Here is a 16,672-nt window from a genome sequence, read left to right as displayed (position 1 = left end):
CTGGAGCAGATGACGGAGCACACAGCAACCCTTCAGGGTCTCTTCTTGCCCTGGTCAGTATCCTATTTGCGGTAGTTCTTTCGGTACTGAGTAGGGGCTGGCGGTGGCCAGAAGAAGAAGATGACTGGGACAGGTAGCGCTGCCTCTGGTGTTTCTGTTGGGCAGTCTTGTTGAAAGGGCTGCTGGCCCTGGCCATACCACTGTCGCTGACCTCCAAAACGCTTTCGAAAAGAGGGTTGAGAAGGCGTGGACATACCAAGTTTCTTGGCAGCCACCTTCATACGGTACTTGAAGTTGAAGCGCTCATCCGTCCCACAACTGAACAGGCCTGCGTCATTGAATGGCATGTCCTCAATGGTGGCCTTTGCGTTCGGGTTCAGATTCGAGGAATGAAGCCAAGCGAGCCTTCTCAAAGCAATGGCAGCTGCCATCGACTTGGCTGAGCGTCAGGCTGAAATTATAAGCCAGCTCCCAGTAGAATGACCCTCGTCTCTGATCTCCATCAGGATGGCCTGAGTATCATCTGGGACGTCCAGAATGATAGGGGAGATCCTTTCCATCAAACACTGTATGTACGCTCCCATACAGGCATTGTAATTCACCAATTTGAGTCCAAGAACAGAGGAGGCATAGGCTTTCTTAGCCAGGTCATCAACTTTCTTCGCTTCCAGGTCAGCAGGCAAAGTGGAAGTCTTCAGCATGAAGGACTGCTGAGACCCTTTGACATAGCAGAGTTCTGTTTGGGATGGGCAAACAACCAAGAAGATTGTGATGGCGAAATCCTATACAAGGATTCAATCTTCCTGGTCCTAGGCATCACAGAAGCTGGTGCATCCCAAGAGCACTTGGCTATCCTTTCCAAGGAAGGCAGTAGTGGGGTGGAAGCTGGTGTCAGAACCTTGCCGTGGACCTGCCTTTCAATAGCATTGGTGGCGTCATCCTCCATGTGAGTGATCTGCAGGTCCAATGCGTTTCCCATCACTCCAGCCCAGCTGTTTGAGAGACAGGCATGCCTGTGAGAGAGGCACCTTTAAAAGCTGGCTCACAAGATCTTTGAGCCCAGGAACATCACTCCAGCCCAACTGTTTGAGAGAGAAGCATGCCTGTGGAAGAGGGACTGCCTTGCCCCACCCAACATCACCACAGAGCCTCAAAAGGCACCAGAGGACTCAGGTGGAGGCTGATTGTTTTGAATGTTTGACTAATTGGTTTTAATTATTTATTTATTTTGTTTTGTCATTGTTATATTTGCCATTTTTGTTGTATATGTGAAGGGGAATTATGTGTATTGTGTTGTATTGTATTAGAGTTGTATTATATTGTATTGCATTGCATTCCATTAGAGTTGCATTTGCTATTATTATATAATGTTTGTGGGAGTAAAGGGACCATGTTCTCTTCTTGTTGTTTTATTGCTGTATTGCAATATTGTATTGTCTTTTTGTTATTTTGCTGCCAGGGGAATGTCAGGAATTGCCATCTAGATGTCATGCCTTAATTGTTACCATGTTGTGTATTATAGATTTTAGATTTTGTATCTTTATTAGGCATTATGTTATATTATGTACTTTGGATTATGTTTGTTGTTTTCTTTAGTTTGTATTTCTGCTTTTTGTATAATCATTTTATTCTTATTATGCACTCTACGATTCTATGATTCTATGATAATACTTTTTCTAATAATTTTCTAGCCAGTCTTCTGAAGACGAAGATACATTTAGCACCTCAAGAAGAAGAAATTCTCTCAGCTTGAATGGACATCTTTCATTTGATTCTGACCCTGCTAATGCTGGAGGACTGGCTCATGGAAAGCGACTCCAGAGAATTATATCAATTGAAGAAGATCCTCTGCCCCAACTTCTCAATAGGTCAGGGAGGCAGCTACCCAAATGGTCTGAAGAAGATGAAAATGTCCTTCCAGAAAGGGAAATGAATGGGACCCAAATAGATTCACCTACTGAAAAGACACCTTCCTCTCCCAGGTGGCAACCTGTAGGAATGGAAACATTATCAAACGTAAGCAACAAAATCTCATTGCTTTTAATTTTTGTTTTGTAGGAGCAGGTTTTGACACAATTGTTGGGCTCTTCTTTTTCCTATAAAACCTGGTGCCAAACAAGGTGTCTGCAATCTTACACTTGTGCCTTTGTCTATTTATACATTAATGCAGGACTTGCATATAACTTTATTGAATGCCACCTTCTGGTTTGAGCTTATTCAAAATATTAAGATAACTTTTAATTGTAATTCAGTCTTAACTGTCACCCCTCACTTCATATGATTTGCACCCTAATACTTTTCCCATATTATTTATAAAGTTCTTAAAAAGGCCCAAGGGTCAAGGATAGCACTCTCTGGCTCTCCATTTGCGGCCTCTTTTCAGATAGGGTCAGAGCAATTAATGAGTGTTCCCTCAGTATATTTTTTTTATTTCCATTAAATATCCATACATATACCATCTGGAGATACAAATATACAATATTACTGAGCTTTTATGGACAGAGAGAAAAAAATATATATAGTAACATATACAATGGTAAATCTTTCCTAACAACGATAATCGTTGTTTTCCCCATTTTTTTAAATCGCCCTTTATGTTCTCCCAGACCGGAACATAATTATTTATATACAAATCTTGGTTGTTCTCTGTCAAAGTTATACCTAGATATTTAATTTTATTAATCAGCTGAAATTGAGTAAGAGATCCTAATTCCTCAGATTCCCTTTTGGACAAATTTTTAAGTAGGATCCCAGTTTTCCTTTTGTTCACCTTAAACCCTGATAATATACCAAAATCCTCCAAAACTTCTTCTAATATTTGGATTGATTTTTTAGGGTTCTCCAAAATAATCACCAAGTCATCCGCAAACGCACGGAGTTTAAATTTATATTTGGGAAATTCCAAACCTTGGATCCTATCATCTTTCCTTATTTTATTACTAAATATTTCCATTACAAGTATAAAAAGCAATGGTGAAAGGGGACAACCTTGGCGGGTCCCTTTCTCAATATTAATTGGATTCGTCTTTTCCCCATTTACAATAATCCTTGAAATCTGTTTGCTATATATATTCATTATCCAATTATTATATCTGCCCTTTATTCCCCATTCGTCCATTGCAATCTCTAAGAAATCCCAATTCACACTATCGAATGCTTTTTCAATATCCAAGAATACTAACCCCAATTTTCTACTTTTATACATCTGGAAGAACTCTATCACGTTAACAATTAATCTGATATTATCTTTCAGGTGCCTTTTCGGTAAAAAACCTGCTTGGTCTGAACTTATTATAGATGTTAGTATCTTTTTCAATCGATTAGCAAGGATAGAAGTAAAAATCTTATAATCAATATTTAGAAGAGATATCGGGCGATAATTTTCTATTAACTCAGGGTCTTTACCCTCTTTATGTATTAAGGTTGTTACCGAATAGCGCCAGGATTCCGAGTAATTTCCCCGATCAATGACATTTATAGTCCTTAATAGGGGGGGTATTAATTCTTCTTTGAGTGTTCCCTCAGTATTGTTGTTCAGTCAGACGTGGATCCAGCTAACAGCAGCATTGTCTGGTCAATACTTTACTAAGATTTTGCAATTTTGTATAAGGGTCACTGTTTTACTATGCTATTGTCAAGGACGTAGCCAGGATTTTGGGAAGGGGGGGGGGTCAAGACTAAGTGCCACCATTTTGAGAGGCTAAGAGCCCCCCCCAAGACACAAAAAGAGGGTCGAGCGTTTACCCGCGACACCTTGATGGCACCACTTTAACTTCCGTTATGGCTTCGTGCAATGGAATCTTGGGAACTGTAGTTGAGTCATCTGTCAGGTGCCACAACAAACTACAAATCCCAGCATTTCACAACATGGAGCCAAGGGCAGTTAAAGTGGCATCAAACTGGATTATTTTTTCAGTGCAGATGCAAACTGAGTCCTTCCTCTGAAGGTGTTTACATCAGATAAATTCAGCTCGATAAAGCAAAGTGCAGCTGCTCAAGCAATGAGCGGCAGCCACTCTGTTCATGCTCAGAGACACTCTGCTCATGCTTTGAGACACTGTATTCCAACATCTGAGCTGAGCTACGAACCCAGGCTGCATCCACACATTTCATTCTCACTTCCAAGAGGGATTTTTAATTTTGAGATACACACACACACACCTTTTAATTCCAAGACCTATCTATCTATCTATCTATCTATCTATCTATCTATCTACCATAATTTTTAATTCCAAGCCATTATACGTTCCTTTCTTTTTATATTAAACAAACCCCTTTAAGAGAATCCTATTTTGGGAGAAAGGCAGAGTATAAAATCAATCAATAAAAAATTATAGTGCATGGCCATCAGTGCATGGCTTGCATTATAAGACTTTATACCTTTATACATTTAAAAACTATTAAAATCACAGTAGGCTCAGAGTGCTACAGAATCATGGAATCACAGAGTTAGAAGAGACCCCTAGAAGGGCCCTGATCCAGTCCAACCCCATTCTGCCATGCAGGAACTCCCAGTCAAAGCATCCTCAACAAATTATGTAATGGAGGTGTCCATCTGCATTGTAGAAAGATATACTATAGATTAATGCTATGGAAAATCACCACCTTGAGTCCGTATATTGGGAGAAAGGCGGGATATAAGAAAATAACAACAACAACAACATCTAGGTATTGTAGTTTTGTGAGACATTTAGCCTTCTTTGTCAGGGCCATCCAGTCCAACCCCATTCTGCCATGCAGGAACTCTCCATCAAAGCATCCCCATTGACATGCTGAAAAAGGGCCAGCTAACTGTATTTTATACTATTTGTGTTTTTAAAAAGAGAAAAAACAAGGCTGGAAGGAAGCCTCTTGCTTTTTGCATCACAGACCCTCCTCTTTTTTGTTGTTGCAAAAATCCAGAAATGACTGTTTTTGAAAACCTGAGTCCATTCTCAGGAGAAATGTCCAGAGTAGAGTCTGAGTCTCTTTCTCTGGACTTCTGAAACCCCAAACTGACCCTGAGAGCATCTAGTCTGACCCCCAACTCAAGGAAACTTGGAAATCCTGAAGGTTTAGATCAATTACTGAATGATTGAATTATACAAGGCATAGTGGTCTCAGGGTTTTGCTGAAGCTCAGTATGCAGAAGCACAACATTATTTTAAAAATATTGTGCATTAAATTACCTTCAGTCTATGTCTATGAGATGCATATGAAACATACATGGATCCCATCTCCCAGTATAATATCTCATTAGACATAATACTGTATATAAATATACCAAAATCTGAAAAACTCCAAAATCCAAAATACATCTAATCCTCAGCACTTTGGGTAAGGGATATTATTATTATTATTATTATTATTATTATTATTATTATTATTATACTATATTGTACATGGAGATATAACAGCTAAAAGTTAGAAGTCACCTTTTCCTTCTTTTCTTCAGTTCTCCCCGAGGGAGGAAGGGGGGAGGAGAAGGAGGAGTGGAAGCCGGACTCTGAAGGAAATTAAAGCGAAAGGAGTCACAGGGACTCCCTCCCTCTCTCCCTCCCTCTCTCTCTCTCTCTGAGCTTGGCGTTCAAGCTCCTTCCTCCTCCCTCCTCCCTCCCCCCTCCATTAAAGCCACGGAGTAGAGGGAAAAGAGGAACTTTTGTTTTGTCTTTCCTCTGTTCCCTCGCCGTGGTTTTAATGGAGGGGAGGGGGGAAGAAGGAGCTTGAACGCCCCCAGGGCCTGATGGGAGGGTTCCGACCCCCCAACCCCCCCCCCCCCCGGCTACGTCCTTGCTATTGTATATAATGGGATCCATGGCTACTGGGATCAAAGGATCTTGGGATCTACAGGGGGTTCTGTAAGTAAACCCAAGTGAATGACTTACTGTATGTACTAATCTTAGCAAAGTTAGCATTTCAGCAGATATCAGGCTAGTTCCTCATTATAGTTATGGCCTATCCCCATTTTAATTTTGTTTCATCCCTAAGGTTAACTTGTCCAACTGATTTTAGTTCTAGGTTCAACTAAGTTATTTGATGTTTTTAATTTGTTGCCTGCCTTACTTTATTGAACCCTTTCCTGTATTGTTATGTATTATTTATATGAATTATGTTATTATTTCTTAGATTGTACACCATGGGCAGGTTTACTTTTATTTATTTTATTGTTTGTATGTACAGTGCTGTGTAAACCTAAAGCGCTATATAAAGAAGAAGAAGAAGAAGAAGAAGAAGAAGAAGAAGAAAGTAGTAGTAGTATTGGTAGTAGTAGTCTGGATCTGATCTTTAGTATCAAAATGCAGACTATAGAAATGTATACCAAAAAAAGTAAAATATAGCTTTCTTAATATTCCATGATGAAGAATGCTCAAAAAGAAAAACAATCCAAAGGTACAGTGTAATTGACTGACCGTCTTATATCTGTGTTTGCTTGAAGGATGAACAGTTGGTTTTTGCCCCAGATTGTTTATTCAAGATTATTTTGGTGGGTGATTCAAGTGTAGGAAAGACTTCCTTTTTGAGACGGTTCTGTGAAGACCATTTTTCCTCTGGTACTGCTGCTACTGTTGGTAAGTAATCTCAGAATGGAAAGAAATACATAATGATGCTCATGTCACTAGATTCTGTGCCTGTTACAATGATGTCTGATATTTAATAAGTATCAACATTTATTTATGAAAAAACTGACAAACGATAAACTTTATGAATGTATGATAACTACAAGCTATATTAATAGTGTCGAAAGTCACTTAAATAAGATTGTGGCTATTTACTGTTATTGCTTCCCAAAAAGTAGAAGTGGGAAATCACATACACACAATAAATCATAGTTTACATGAAACACATCTGGGATTCTTAGCATTTACATCTGAATGTGAGTGACCAAGTTGTAGACATTCACAGATTGACTCCAGAAAGTCAACAGACTTGACCACTGCATATCCTCATTTGCAGAATATTTCATAATATCTGGCAGAGAAAGGTAGGTAAACATTTCTATTAGATAATAAATTATTAAGCCTAATTTAGATATTATTGTTCTTCCCCATTGTGGTAGGAAAAATGGGGGGAAATGGTAATAATCACCTGTGAGGAGTGAGATTTCAATTAATGATTGAGTTGTGAAAGAAAACAAATATGAGCAAATATTAAAGTAGGGTTTTTTTAATGAACAGATAACTAAGAATTTCAAACAGTGGGTAGATAAAATAGATTAGATCTAGTATAGGGAGAACTGAGATCATGTTATTTGTCCCAATCTGGAAAGAATAGGAACTCAGTTTTTAAAAAGTTATGTAAATGAAGTTACATGGAACATTTTATATATGTGTGTCTGTGTCTTGACTTATAAGTGTATATAATGTGGCTAACATTTATACTACCATATATTGCTTCCTAATGACCCCTGCCATAGTCCCAACCAACTTCTTTATCCATCCACTGTAGGAATATTCCAATTCTATCATTGTTTTTTGAAACTGAAGTTAAAGCCATCAAGTGGTCCAGAATCCCACAGTTGATTTCTGGGAAGACCATCAGGTCTTTGTTGCATTGCAAGACAGCACCTGACACCCTTGTGGCTAGGATCTCAGCTATAAATATTAGTCCCAAAACCTAGCCTCTCTGTACACAGTTGCCCACACTTTGTGCTCCATGTCATCCTTCAGCTAGGAGGGAGTGAATAGGCTGGCCCAGCTCCACCAGGGCTAGCCTGTAGAAGAAGAGCCCTCCCTCTAGTCCATCTGCCTTGGTCCAGGCATCAGAGGGAGAGAAGAACCGCTGGACATCATCCCCTTCCCCACCACCATTCCCTTCTCCTTTTGTGTTGTGTCTTTTAGATTGTAAGCCTGAGGGCAGGGAACTATCTTATTAAAACTAATAATTGTAAGCCGCTCTGAGAGCCATTAGGGCTGAAGGGCGGGGTATAAATAAATAAATAAATAAATAAATAATATAGCCAACTATAAATCGACTTCATGTATAAGTCTAGGGCAAGTGTTGGGTGCAAAATTATGGATTTTGATATGACCCGTGAATAAGTTGAGGATAAAACTTAGAAGAATGTAACAAAGGGTGTAAATTACGAACTTTACTGTCTTCATACAGAAATGTTTTATTCAGATCCTTCTAAGCCCGATTCTTCTTGGCTCTCCTTTGAGGAGAAGCACCAAAGAGGTGCCACCGCTGCCATTTTCCCACCTAAGCAATGAAAAAGGCATTATGGTGGAAAGAATAGAGGGATTTGGTGTTTCTTTTGGTGCTCTCGGTATGAACTAAACTCTTACCTTTCACCACTCTACTCAGAGAATTGCGCAAATAAAGTGATATTGGAAATGCATCATCGCTGAAAATCCAAAAGTAAAAAGATGTTTGTTAATGCTTCTTTGTGACCACTTTAATGGTGGGTTTTGTGTGATTTCATGTGAAATCGTTTCGTGAAATTATGCTATTTTTCCGGGATATTCACAAAATAAACTCCCAGTCTACTTTGTGTGATAAACTCCATAGTCCAGGAGGAATAGCAAAATGTCCTCTCCCTCTGCCTTCTCCCAGCAGCTGTTCCCTTAATTAGAGGCAGCCAAGAGGAGGAGAGGAGTGGGGAGAGGGAAGTGTGTGTGTATCCCTTTAAGAATCAAGCCTGCCTGCTTGCTTCTCCCTGACACAGCAAGAGATGCTGGGAAATCTGGGAAAAGGAGCCATCCGGAGGCTTGCTTTCCACACGGCTGGAATTACGTGAAGGGAGTGAATTTGCAAGCAAAATGGACATGTAAATACAGTAGTTTTGTGAATTGGCTCATTTCTTGATTCACCTCACATTCTCCCTAGATTCTGTTTGGATTGCTTGCAGCGTCATGTGATAAGCAGCTGTGGAGTTGTCCCCAATATTCTGAATGATCCTGCATTGGGGCCACTTTAAACACACCCCCCCCCCAATTTTCCCTCGTGTGATAAAGTCATTAGAAGACAGGGTGGAGGGAATCCTTATCAGGTTTGCAGATGATGCAAAACTAGAAGGGGTGGCTAATACATTGGAAGTTAAGAGGAGAAATCAAAAGGACCTTGAAAATTGGGCAGAAATACAATTAAGTTCAACAGAGAAATGTGGAAAATCCTGGCAAGGCTTCTGGGCGGTCCAGGAAATGAAGGAGGCAGTAGTAGTGGCAGCGGCAGCAACAGACTCCTTCCCCAGAAGAAAGTGCAAGGCAGTGGGAAGAAAAGGAGAGCAAGTTGTGGGAGCCAGTTGTATGGGCAGGAGAGGGAGAGCAGACAGCAAGTGGCCTTCCTTGTCTGTTGCTGCTGCTTCTCCTTCCTCTGCCCCTTTCCTCCTGCTGTCTGCCCAGGGTTGCGCATCCCAACTATAAGGGAAGGGGAGGACTCAGCCCATAGCACTGCCTACCAGAGGGGTTCAAGGAATCAGTCTGGGTGGAGCTGCTACAAGGGTGGTGGCAGTGGTGGCATTCTCTTCCTCCTCCTCCTCCTCCTCCTCCTCTGCACTCATCTTTTCCCCCTTGTGCAAAGTGGGGAGGAGATCCCCAGGGCCCCAGTCTAGGCAGCCAAGATGGAATCCCTTCCTCCACCAGTGGGCTCCCACTCACTGGAGTTGTGGGGTGGCTGCCTGTCATGGGGTGCCTGTCATACTCCATTGGACTGACAGAATACCCTAGTGACACCATTAGTGGTCTCATATCTATTCATTCTCTGACTTGAAAAATGTTAGTGAAGTTACTGCACATTGAAAAATAACTGATTAAACCAAGAGCTACTAGTATGTTTCCTTTAACACAATGTAATTTTATTTCTTTTTATTGTAACCCGCCTCAATCCATAGGGAAAGGCGGGCTAAAAACAAATATTTATTATTATTAATGAAGTTTACTTAGCAATAGCAAGTACATTTTTATACCACTTACCAAGGTACTAAGCAGTTTACAAAGTGTAAGCTAATTGCCTCCAACAAGCTGAGTACTCATTTTAGCGACCTTGGAAGAATGCTAGGCTGAGTTGAACCAGAGCCCCTGGCTGGTATTGAACTCAGAAGCTTGTGATTTGTGACTGAGTGGTTGCAGTACAGGCATTTAACCACTGCACCAACAGGGTTTACTTCTGAGCAGACACATGTACTTCTGAATGAAGACAAATATAAATATATATTATACTTTCGTATTCTTTCATCTATCATCCAGAAAGAGAGGAGGCAACCTGTTTTTTTTTCTTTATAGGTGTTGATTACAGTGTAAAAACAGTGTCAATGGATAATAGCCACATAGTGCTGCAGCTCTGGGACACTGCTGGGCAAGAAAGGTAAGGAAGGCTGCATCTACACTGCAGAATTAATGCAATTTGACATCACTTTAATTGTTATGGCTCAATGCTATGAAATTCTGAGATTTGTAGTTTTGTGTGATAATCAGAGTAAGATACAGAGTTGAGACTGCTATGGTCGTCTTAAGAGTGAAGCAGATGGGCATCTAGGAGCAGCCTCTGGCTGCTGCAGCTGTGATTAGCCCCAATCAGCTCGGGACCACAGCAACAAGATGGCCTGAAGTGGGCAACCACCAGAGTCCCAAATGATCTGCAAACAGGAGTGGTTTGTTTGTTTTGGTTTTTTGGCTACTCCCTTTGCCAGCAGCTTCCAGCCACCTTAGTTAGCTTCAGAGCAGCTTCTGGCCACTTCAGGGCATGTGTCACCTGCACGCCACACCCCCGAAGTGGCCAGAAGCTGCTCTATTTGGCCTGTCTGTTTTGGGCCCTAGTGCAGGGACGTAGCCAGGATTTTAGGAAGGGGGGGGGGGGGGTCCAGACTAAGTACCATCATTATATTGGGGCTTGGGTGCAGCAGTGCAGCAGCACGCACCATTCATTTTTCTAACGGAAGGGGCGGTCAGGACCCCAAGAACCCCCCTCCTTGGCGATGTCCCTGCCTAGTGGATGATCTTTGGCTGACCATTAACAGAGGAAATGTGTCCCTGCTGGTGTTTTTGGACCTCTCAGTTACATTTGATACCATCGACCATGGTATATTTCTGGAATACCGGAGGAATTTGGGAACTGGAGGCATTGTGCTTCAGTGATTCCAGTCCTATCTCTTGGGCAGGTTCCAGATGATGATGCTTGAGGGTAGCTGCTCCTCAAAAAAGGAGCTGTTATATGGCACACTACAGGGTGCCATTCTATCCCCAATGCAATTCAACATCTACCTAAAACCTCTGCGAGAGATCACCCAGAGCATGGGACAGGGTGTTATCAGTATGCTGATGACACCCAGCTATATTTCTCCATGCCTTCAAAAACACTCAGCTAAGGACAGTGTCCCTTCTCTGAATGAATCCCTGGAAGAGGTAATGGGCTAGATGAGGAAAAACAAATTGAAGCTGAATCCAGACAAGATGGAGGTGCTTACTGTCAAGGGTCCTAACCTGGGTTTGGAGGTGTGTCAACTGGTCCTGGATGGGGTTACACTCACCCTGAAAGGTTGGGGATGCTTTGGGATCCATCACTTCAATGACAGTTCAGATAGATGTGACGGCTAGGGGTACTTTCTGTCAACTCCAGCTGTTATGCCAGCTGCACCTCTACCTAGAGCTGGACAATCTAAAGATAATAGTGCATCTGCTGGTAATGTCAAGGCAGGATTTCTGAAATGTGTTATACAGTGGACCCTTGTTATACGCTGGGGTTTGGTTCCAAGATCCCCCATGGATAACAAAATCTGTGGATGCTCAAGTCCCATTAAATATAATGACATAGCAAAATGGTGTCCCTTATGAAAAATGGAAAATCAAGATTTGATATTTGAAATATATACTTTTTTAAACATTTTCAAACTGTGGATGCTTGAATCCATGTATTTAAAAAATCTGTGTATAAGACTGTACATTGGGCTACCTCTGTACCAAGTTCAGAAGCTTCAGCTTGTTCAAAACACAGCAGCCAGATTGATTACTGAGACATCCAGGCATGAGCACATTATACCAGTATTAAAATCATTCTACTGGCTGCCAGTTAGTTTCTGGACAAGGTACAAAGTGCTGATTATTACCTTTAAAATCCTACATGGTTTGGGTCCAGTTTACCTACAGGATCTCCTCCTCCTATATAATCAGCCCCCCCCATACACTCAGATCCTCCAGTGGATATTTACTCCAGTCACCGAAGACTAGATTGGCAACTGTCAGCCAAAGGACTTCTTCTTCAGCTTCCCCTAGATTGTGGAATGACCTGCTGGAAAAGATTTGACAGCTGAAAAAGCTGTCTGAATTTAAAAGAGCATTAAAGAGTAGTCTCTTTTGGCAGGCTTGCCCAGATGATTTTTAACTTGTGAATTTTAAATGATGACTATTAAATGTGGATTGTTTTAATATGTGTTTTTCTTGTCCTGCTAAACTGTATGGATGTCCTTTTAAATTGATGAATATTTTAAGTGATGTGTTTTAACTCATGTGGTGTGTCTGTTAATTATTTTTGTACCTCACCTCAGTCGATGGTGAGAGGCAGATAAGAAATAAATCATCATCATCACTATCATCTGCTTCCTAGTATATTGTGCCTGACATGATCAAAAGCTCCTTGCTCAAACTGTGGGTCTTTCATACACTTAAGTAACAAAATCTCAGTTTTGTGGCAAGTCAATTGCTCTGTTGCCTTTAACCATGATATGGTTGTGGTGCTACTTAGATCATGTATTTGTAGGTACCGCAGCATTACTAAGCAGTTCTTCCGAAAAGCTGATGGTGTCATTGTGATGTATGATATAACAGCAAGAGAAACATTCATTGCTGTAAAGCAGTGGCTAGTGAACATTGAGGTAAGTCTGGCTGGGTCTAAATAGTGTTCATGAGTACTTCCAGTGACCTTTCTTTCCAAAGAGAAGTGTTGGAAACTAAGAAGATTATCAGATGGGGATGGGAGCAAAGCATATCACTCTGCCATCCTTATCTCATCTGTGACCACGATCGCATGAATGACATTCATACATGTTGTGTTGATCCTGTCATTATCCTGTCAGCAAAGTGGAATTGTATTAATGGATTCTTCCATTTATTTATTTTTGTGGGTTTTTGGGGCTATGTGGCTATGTTCTATAGGAGTTTATTCCTGACATTTCGCCACCATCTGTGGCTGGCATCTTCAGAAAATGCTAACCTGGAAGAGAGTGGATGCATATATACACTCTGGGTGAGGAGGAGCGATTCCCATGTTAATCTGTGTATTGTTCTGTTGTTGATGGCCTCCTCAGAGTAGGAGGATATGCAAAAGAGGATTAGTGTCTGCTAATTGGTGAGCATTGTTTGCTGGGAAAGCCTCTGTCAGAAACTGGCTCACAAGGTCTTCATCAGCAAGGTCAAAATGTAGAACAGAAGTCTAAACTAGAAACTTTATTGAAAGAATGAAATTGTACAAAGGCACAGTTCATGGCGTCATAGTCAGATCTAACTTATAATAACAATTTGACCATTTTATACCCCAGTTGACATCCCCACAACAACTGTCATTGGTTAACAGTTTCCTGCAAAAACCCTAATTGACAACTTAATTATTCCCTCAGCCCAAAACTCACACCAAATAGGGTGTTTTGAGAACCAGTGCATGGACAGTTAGTTCCCACCAAATTTCCCCACAACAGTGTGATAAGGGCTCCCTGCTCACACCATCTTATAACCTTGAATAAACCAACCCAAAGTATTCATAACTGGATCAGCAATATTTCCAAGAACATACATGGATAACAATTTTAAACAACACTCTTTCCTTTAGCTTTCTCATCAAGCTGGGCTAAGTTGTGAGTGATCAAATAAGTCCCAGATCCTTTACCCCATCACCAAGGTGACCATTCCTGTCTCTTACATTCTCCCGCACCCCCCTTTATGTTCATTCCAGGAATTAACTCTTTTGCTAACCAATTCTAGAGTGCATGAGATCAAGGGAATCACACTTCCTCCAAGATTGCAAACTGTCAAGCTTGGTCGGTAACTATGGTTACCATTCCTTTCCCTCTGCATTCTTTCCCCCCCATCCTTATTAACCCTTTTGCCACCCAACTCTACCAGCTTAGTCATCCCCTTCTCCCAATATATATCTCCACTATCACATTTTCTAATTTATATATTTATATTCATATCAGATTCTTTCATATTGCTCTTACCACTAATATGAAAGAATCCAAATATACAACCACAATTTATGGAAGAACCCAAATGTCTGGTTCTGACATTCTCCTGACCCTGAGTGGTTTCTCATTTGCATTTGCTGAGTCCTGGTTTTGGTGTCCTTCAGGACTGGTAGCTAAACTTAATTTACTTTGAATGTTTCTTCTTTCCTGTTGAAGTTGTCCAAGTGTTTGTGGATTTCAATGGCTTCCCTGTTCATTCTGACCTGATTGTTGTTGGCATAGTCCAGAATTTCAGTGTTTTCAAATAGCATTTTGTGCCCAGGGTGATTTTTAATGTGTTCTGCTACTGCTGATTTTTCTGGCTGACCCAGTCTGCAGTGTCTCTCGTGTTCCTTGATTCGTGTTTGGACACTGCATTTGGTGGTCCCTATGTAGACTTGTCCGCAGCTACATGGTATGCAGTAAACTCCTGCGGCTGTGAGAGGGTCTCTCTTGTCCTTTGCTGAGTGTAGCATTTGCTGGATTTTCTTGGTCAGTTTATAAACCATTTGGAGGTTGTGCTTCTTCACCACTTTGCCTATTTTGTCTGTGACTCCTTTGATGTATGGTAGAAATACCTTCCCTTTGGCTGGTTGCTTGTCATCAGCCCTTTGGGTTTTTCTGGTCTGGCAGTCTTTCTGATGTCTGAGCTAGAATAGCCATTCACCTGTAGAGCCTTGTCTAGGTGCTTCAATTCATCTTCCAAGAAATGGGGTTTGTAGATGCATTTTGCCCAGTTTACCAGTGTTTTGATTGTGTTTCTTTTTTGTCCTGGATGATGGTTGGAATTCTTGTGCAGGTATCTGTCTGTATGTGTAGGTTTTCTGTTCTTCCATTATTACAAAATGAAGGGCAATAAAAGGACAATTCTATCTTACTGATGGGACAATGACAGGATCAGTGTGACATCGTATAAAAGTCTTTCACACCACTGCAGTCACTAGAGCTTCATAGATGGGAAAATGTCTGGATCAGCACGATGTCGTGTGAAAGTTCTTCCCATGACAGTGGATAAGGACGGGAAAAGAATGGGACAAGGACGTCCTTTTCTCTATCTGGTAATCTCCTAAGAATTTTATTTGCAAATGGGAAGGAGTGCAGATGGAGAAACACAGACAGGCAGGTGGAGATTTCAGACAGAAAATAATTTTTTGCCCTATATCAGAATACCAAGATGGCTCTAGGAACTCTCTTTCTCTTTCTTTCTGTTTCTATCTGCATTTTTGGTTCCCTTTCACCAACATGTACAAAAGTAGGTAAGTGATAAGTAGGCTCTCATGTTCCGGACCTATGGTGGGGTACCGACAGCCCAAAAAGGGCTGTCTGTCCACACCTTGTTTTGCTGCATGAGGAAGCTGCAGCGGACAAATCGTACGGCTTCCTCGCACAGCAAAAAGAACCCTCAAAAAGCGGGTTCTTTTTGTGGCACGATTGTGATGTCGCAGTGCACTGTTTCGTCACAATGGCGTTGCAACGTGTGGATGCTAAGTGTCTGTTGCGTCAAAATGGCGGTGCCCATCTGTACAGTGCACCGCCATTTTGACGCCCTCATCATGTGTGAGGGGTGAGGGGCATCTGGAAACACCGCCCCTCGCACATGACAACGGTGCTCCATTGCGCTCATCTGTCCCGGGCCTATATTTCCTTTCATTTCAGGTCTATTTATCTGCAGTTTCTCTAAAAGATAACATGACTGGCATAGCTGGTCATTTACTATTAAAGAGCTTTTCTGTTTGGTCTAATGTGCACCTAAAACTATGAAGTATGAATGAGACAAATACATGGTTGCAGGAATGAGCTTTGACTGATTGTGACTTTATTACAATGCTGACCCACGCTGTTGAATTCCTTTCACCATTCACTGGCAAACCCAGCCCCATCATATGACATGTTCATGTTAGTTTCATGTCTTAAGTCCCAAATTCAATTTGACATGGCTTGGGTCCAGAATACTTGAAGGAATTCCTTCTTCCCTACTGTCCGTCCCACACACTAAAGTCCTCTAGGAAGAATTTATTACAGCCAAAAAATTCTAGACTGATATCAGTTTCCCAGAGGGCCTTTTCTACTGCTGCTCCAAAGCTATGGAACGACCTGCTGGAGGAGATCCGCCACATTTCCACTCTGACAGCTTTTAAGAATGCACTCAAGACATCTTTTCCAGCAGGCCTTTCCAACTTAGTTACCCCTCCCCAGATATTGAGATAGAGAGATATGGATATAGAGATCTAGATACGAACTTGACATGAACATGATCACGACTACGAAAATGCCTCCTTATCTGCCTATTTGCCTCCAAATTTTAATCAAATGTTTTTATTGTTCTACTGTTTTATATTATGATTCTTTAATCTTGTTTTAGCATTGGAGTTGGGGGGGTGGACATAGGGATTGAATATTATTATTTTTTTTGGATTTTATTGTAACCTAGATGTATTTTACTGTTGTAACCCGCCCAGATTCTCTGTGATAGGGTGGGCTAGAAATACATCTATTATTATTATTATTATTATTATTATTATTATTATTATTATTATTATTATT

General features: G+C 41.1%; 1 protein-coding gene across 1 annotated transcript in view; it reads left to right on the top strand.

Moving 5' to 3' along the window:
- CRACR2A (calcium release activated channel regulator 2A) overlaps positions 1-16,672 on the top strand; it is a 135,929-nt gene that overhangs the window by 111,767 nt on the left and 7,490 nt on the right. The window contains exons 12-15 of the mRNA XM_042469236.1: positions 1,692-2,016; positions 6,416-6,548; positions 10,200-10,281; positions 12,670-12,784. Of these exons, the coding sequence (XP_042325170.1) occupies positions 1,692-2,016; positions 6,416-6,548; positions 10,200-10,281; positions 12,670-12,784 (655 nt within the window). The remainder of the gene's footprint in view (positions 1-1,691; positions 2,017-6,415; positions 6,549-10,199; positions 10,282-12,669; positions 12,785-16,672) is intronic.

The sequence above is a fragment of the Sceloporus undulatus genome, chromosome 5 (genome assembly GCF_019175285.1).
Source record: "Sceloporus undulatus isolate JIND9_A2432 ecotype Alabama chromosome 5, SceUnd_v1.1, whole genome shotgun sequence".
Lineage (NCBI taxonomy): Eukaryota > Metazoa > Chordata > Lepidosauria > Squamata > Phrynosomatidae > Sceloporus > Sceloporus undulatus.
Note: the sequence above shows the minus strand (reverse complement) of the source record. Positions and strands in the feature narration are given on the sequence as shown.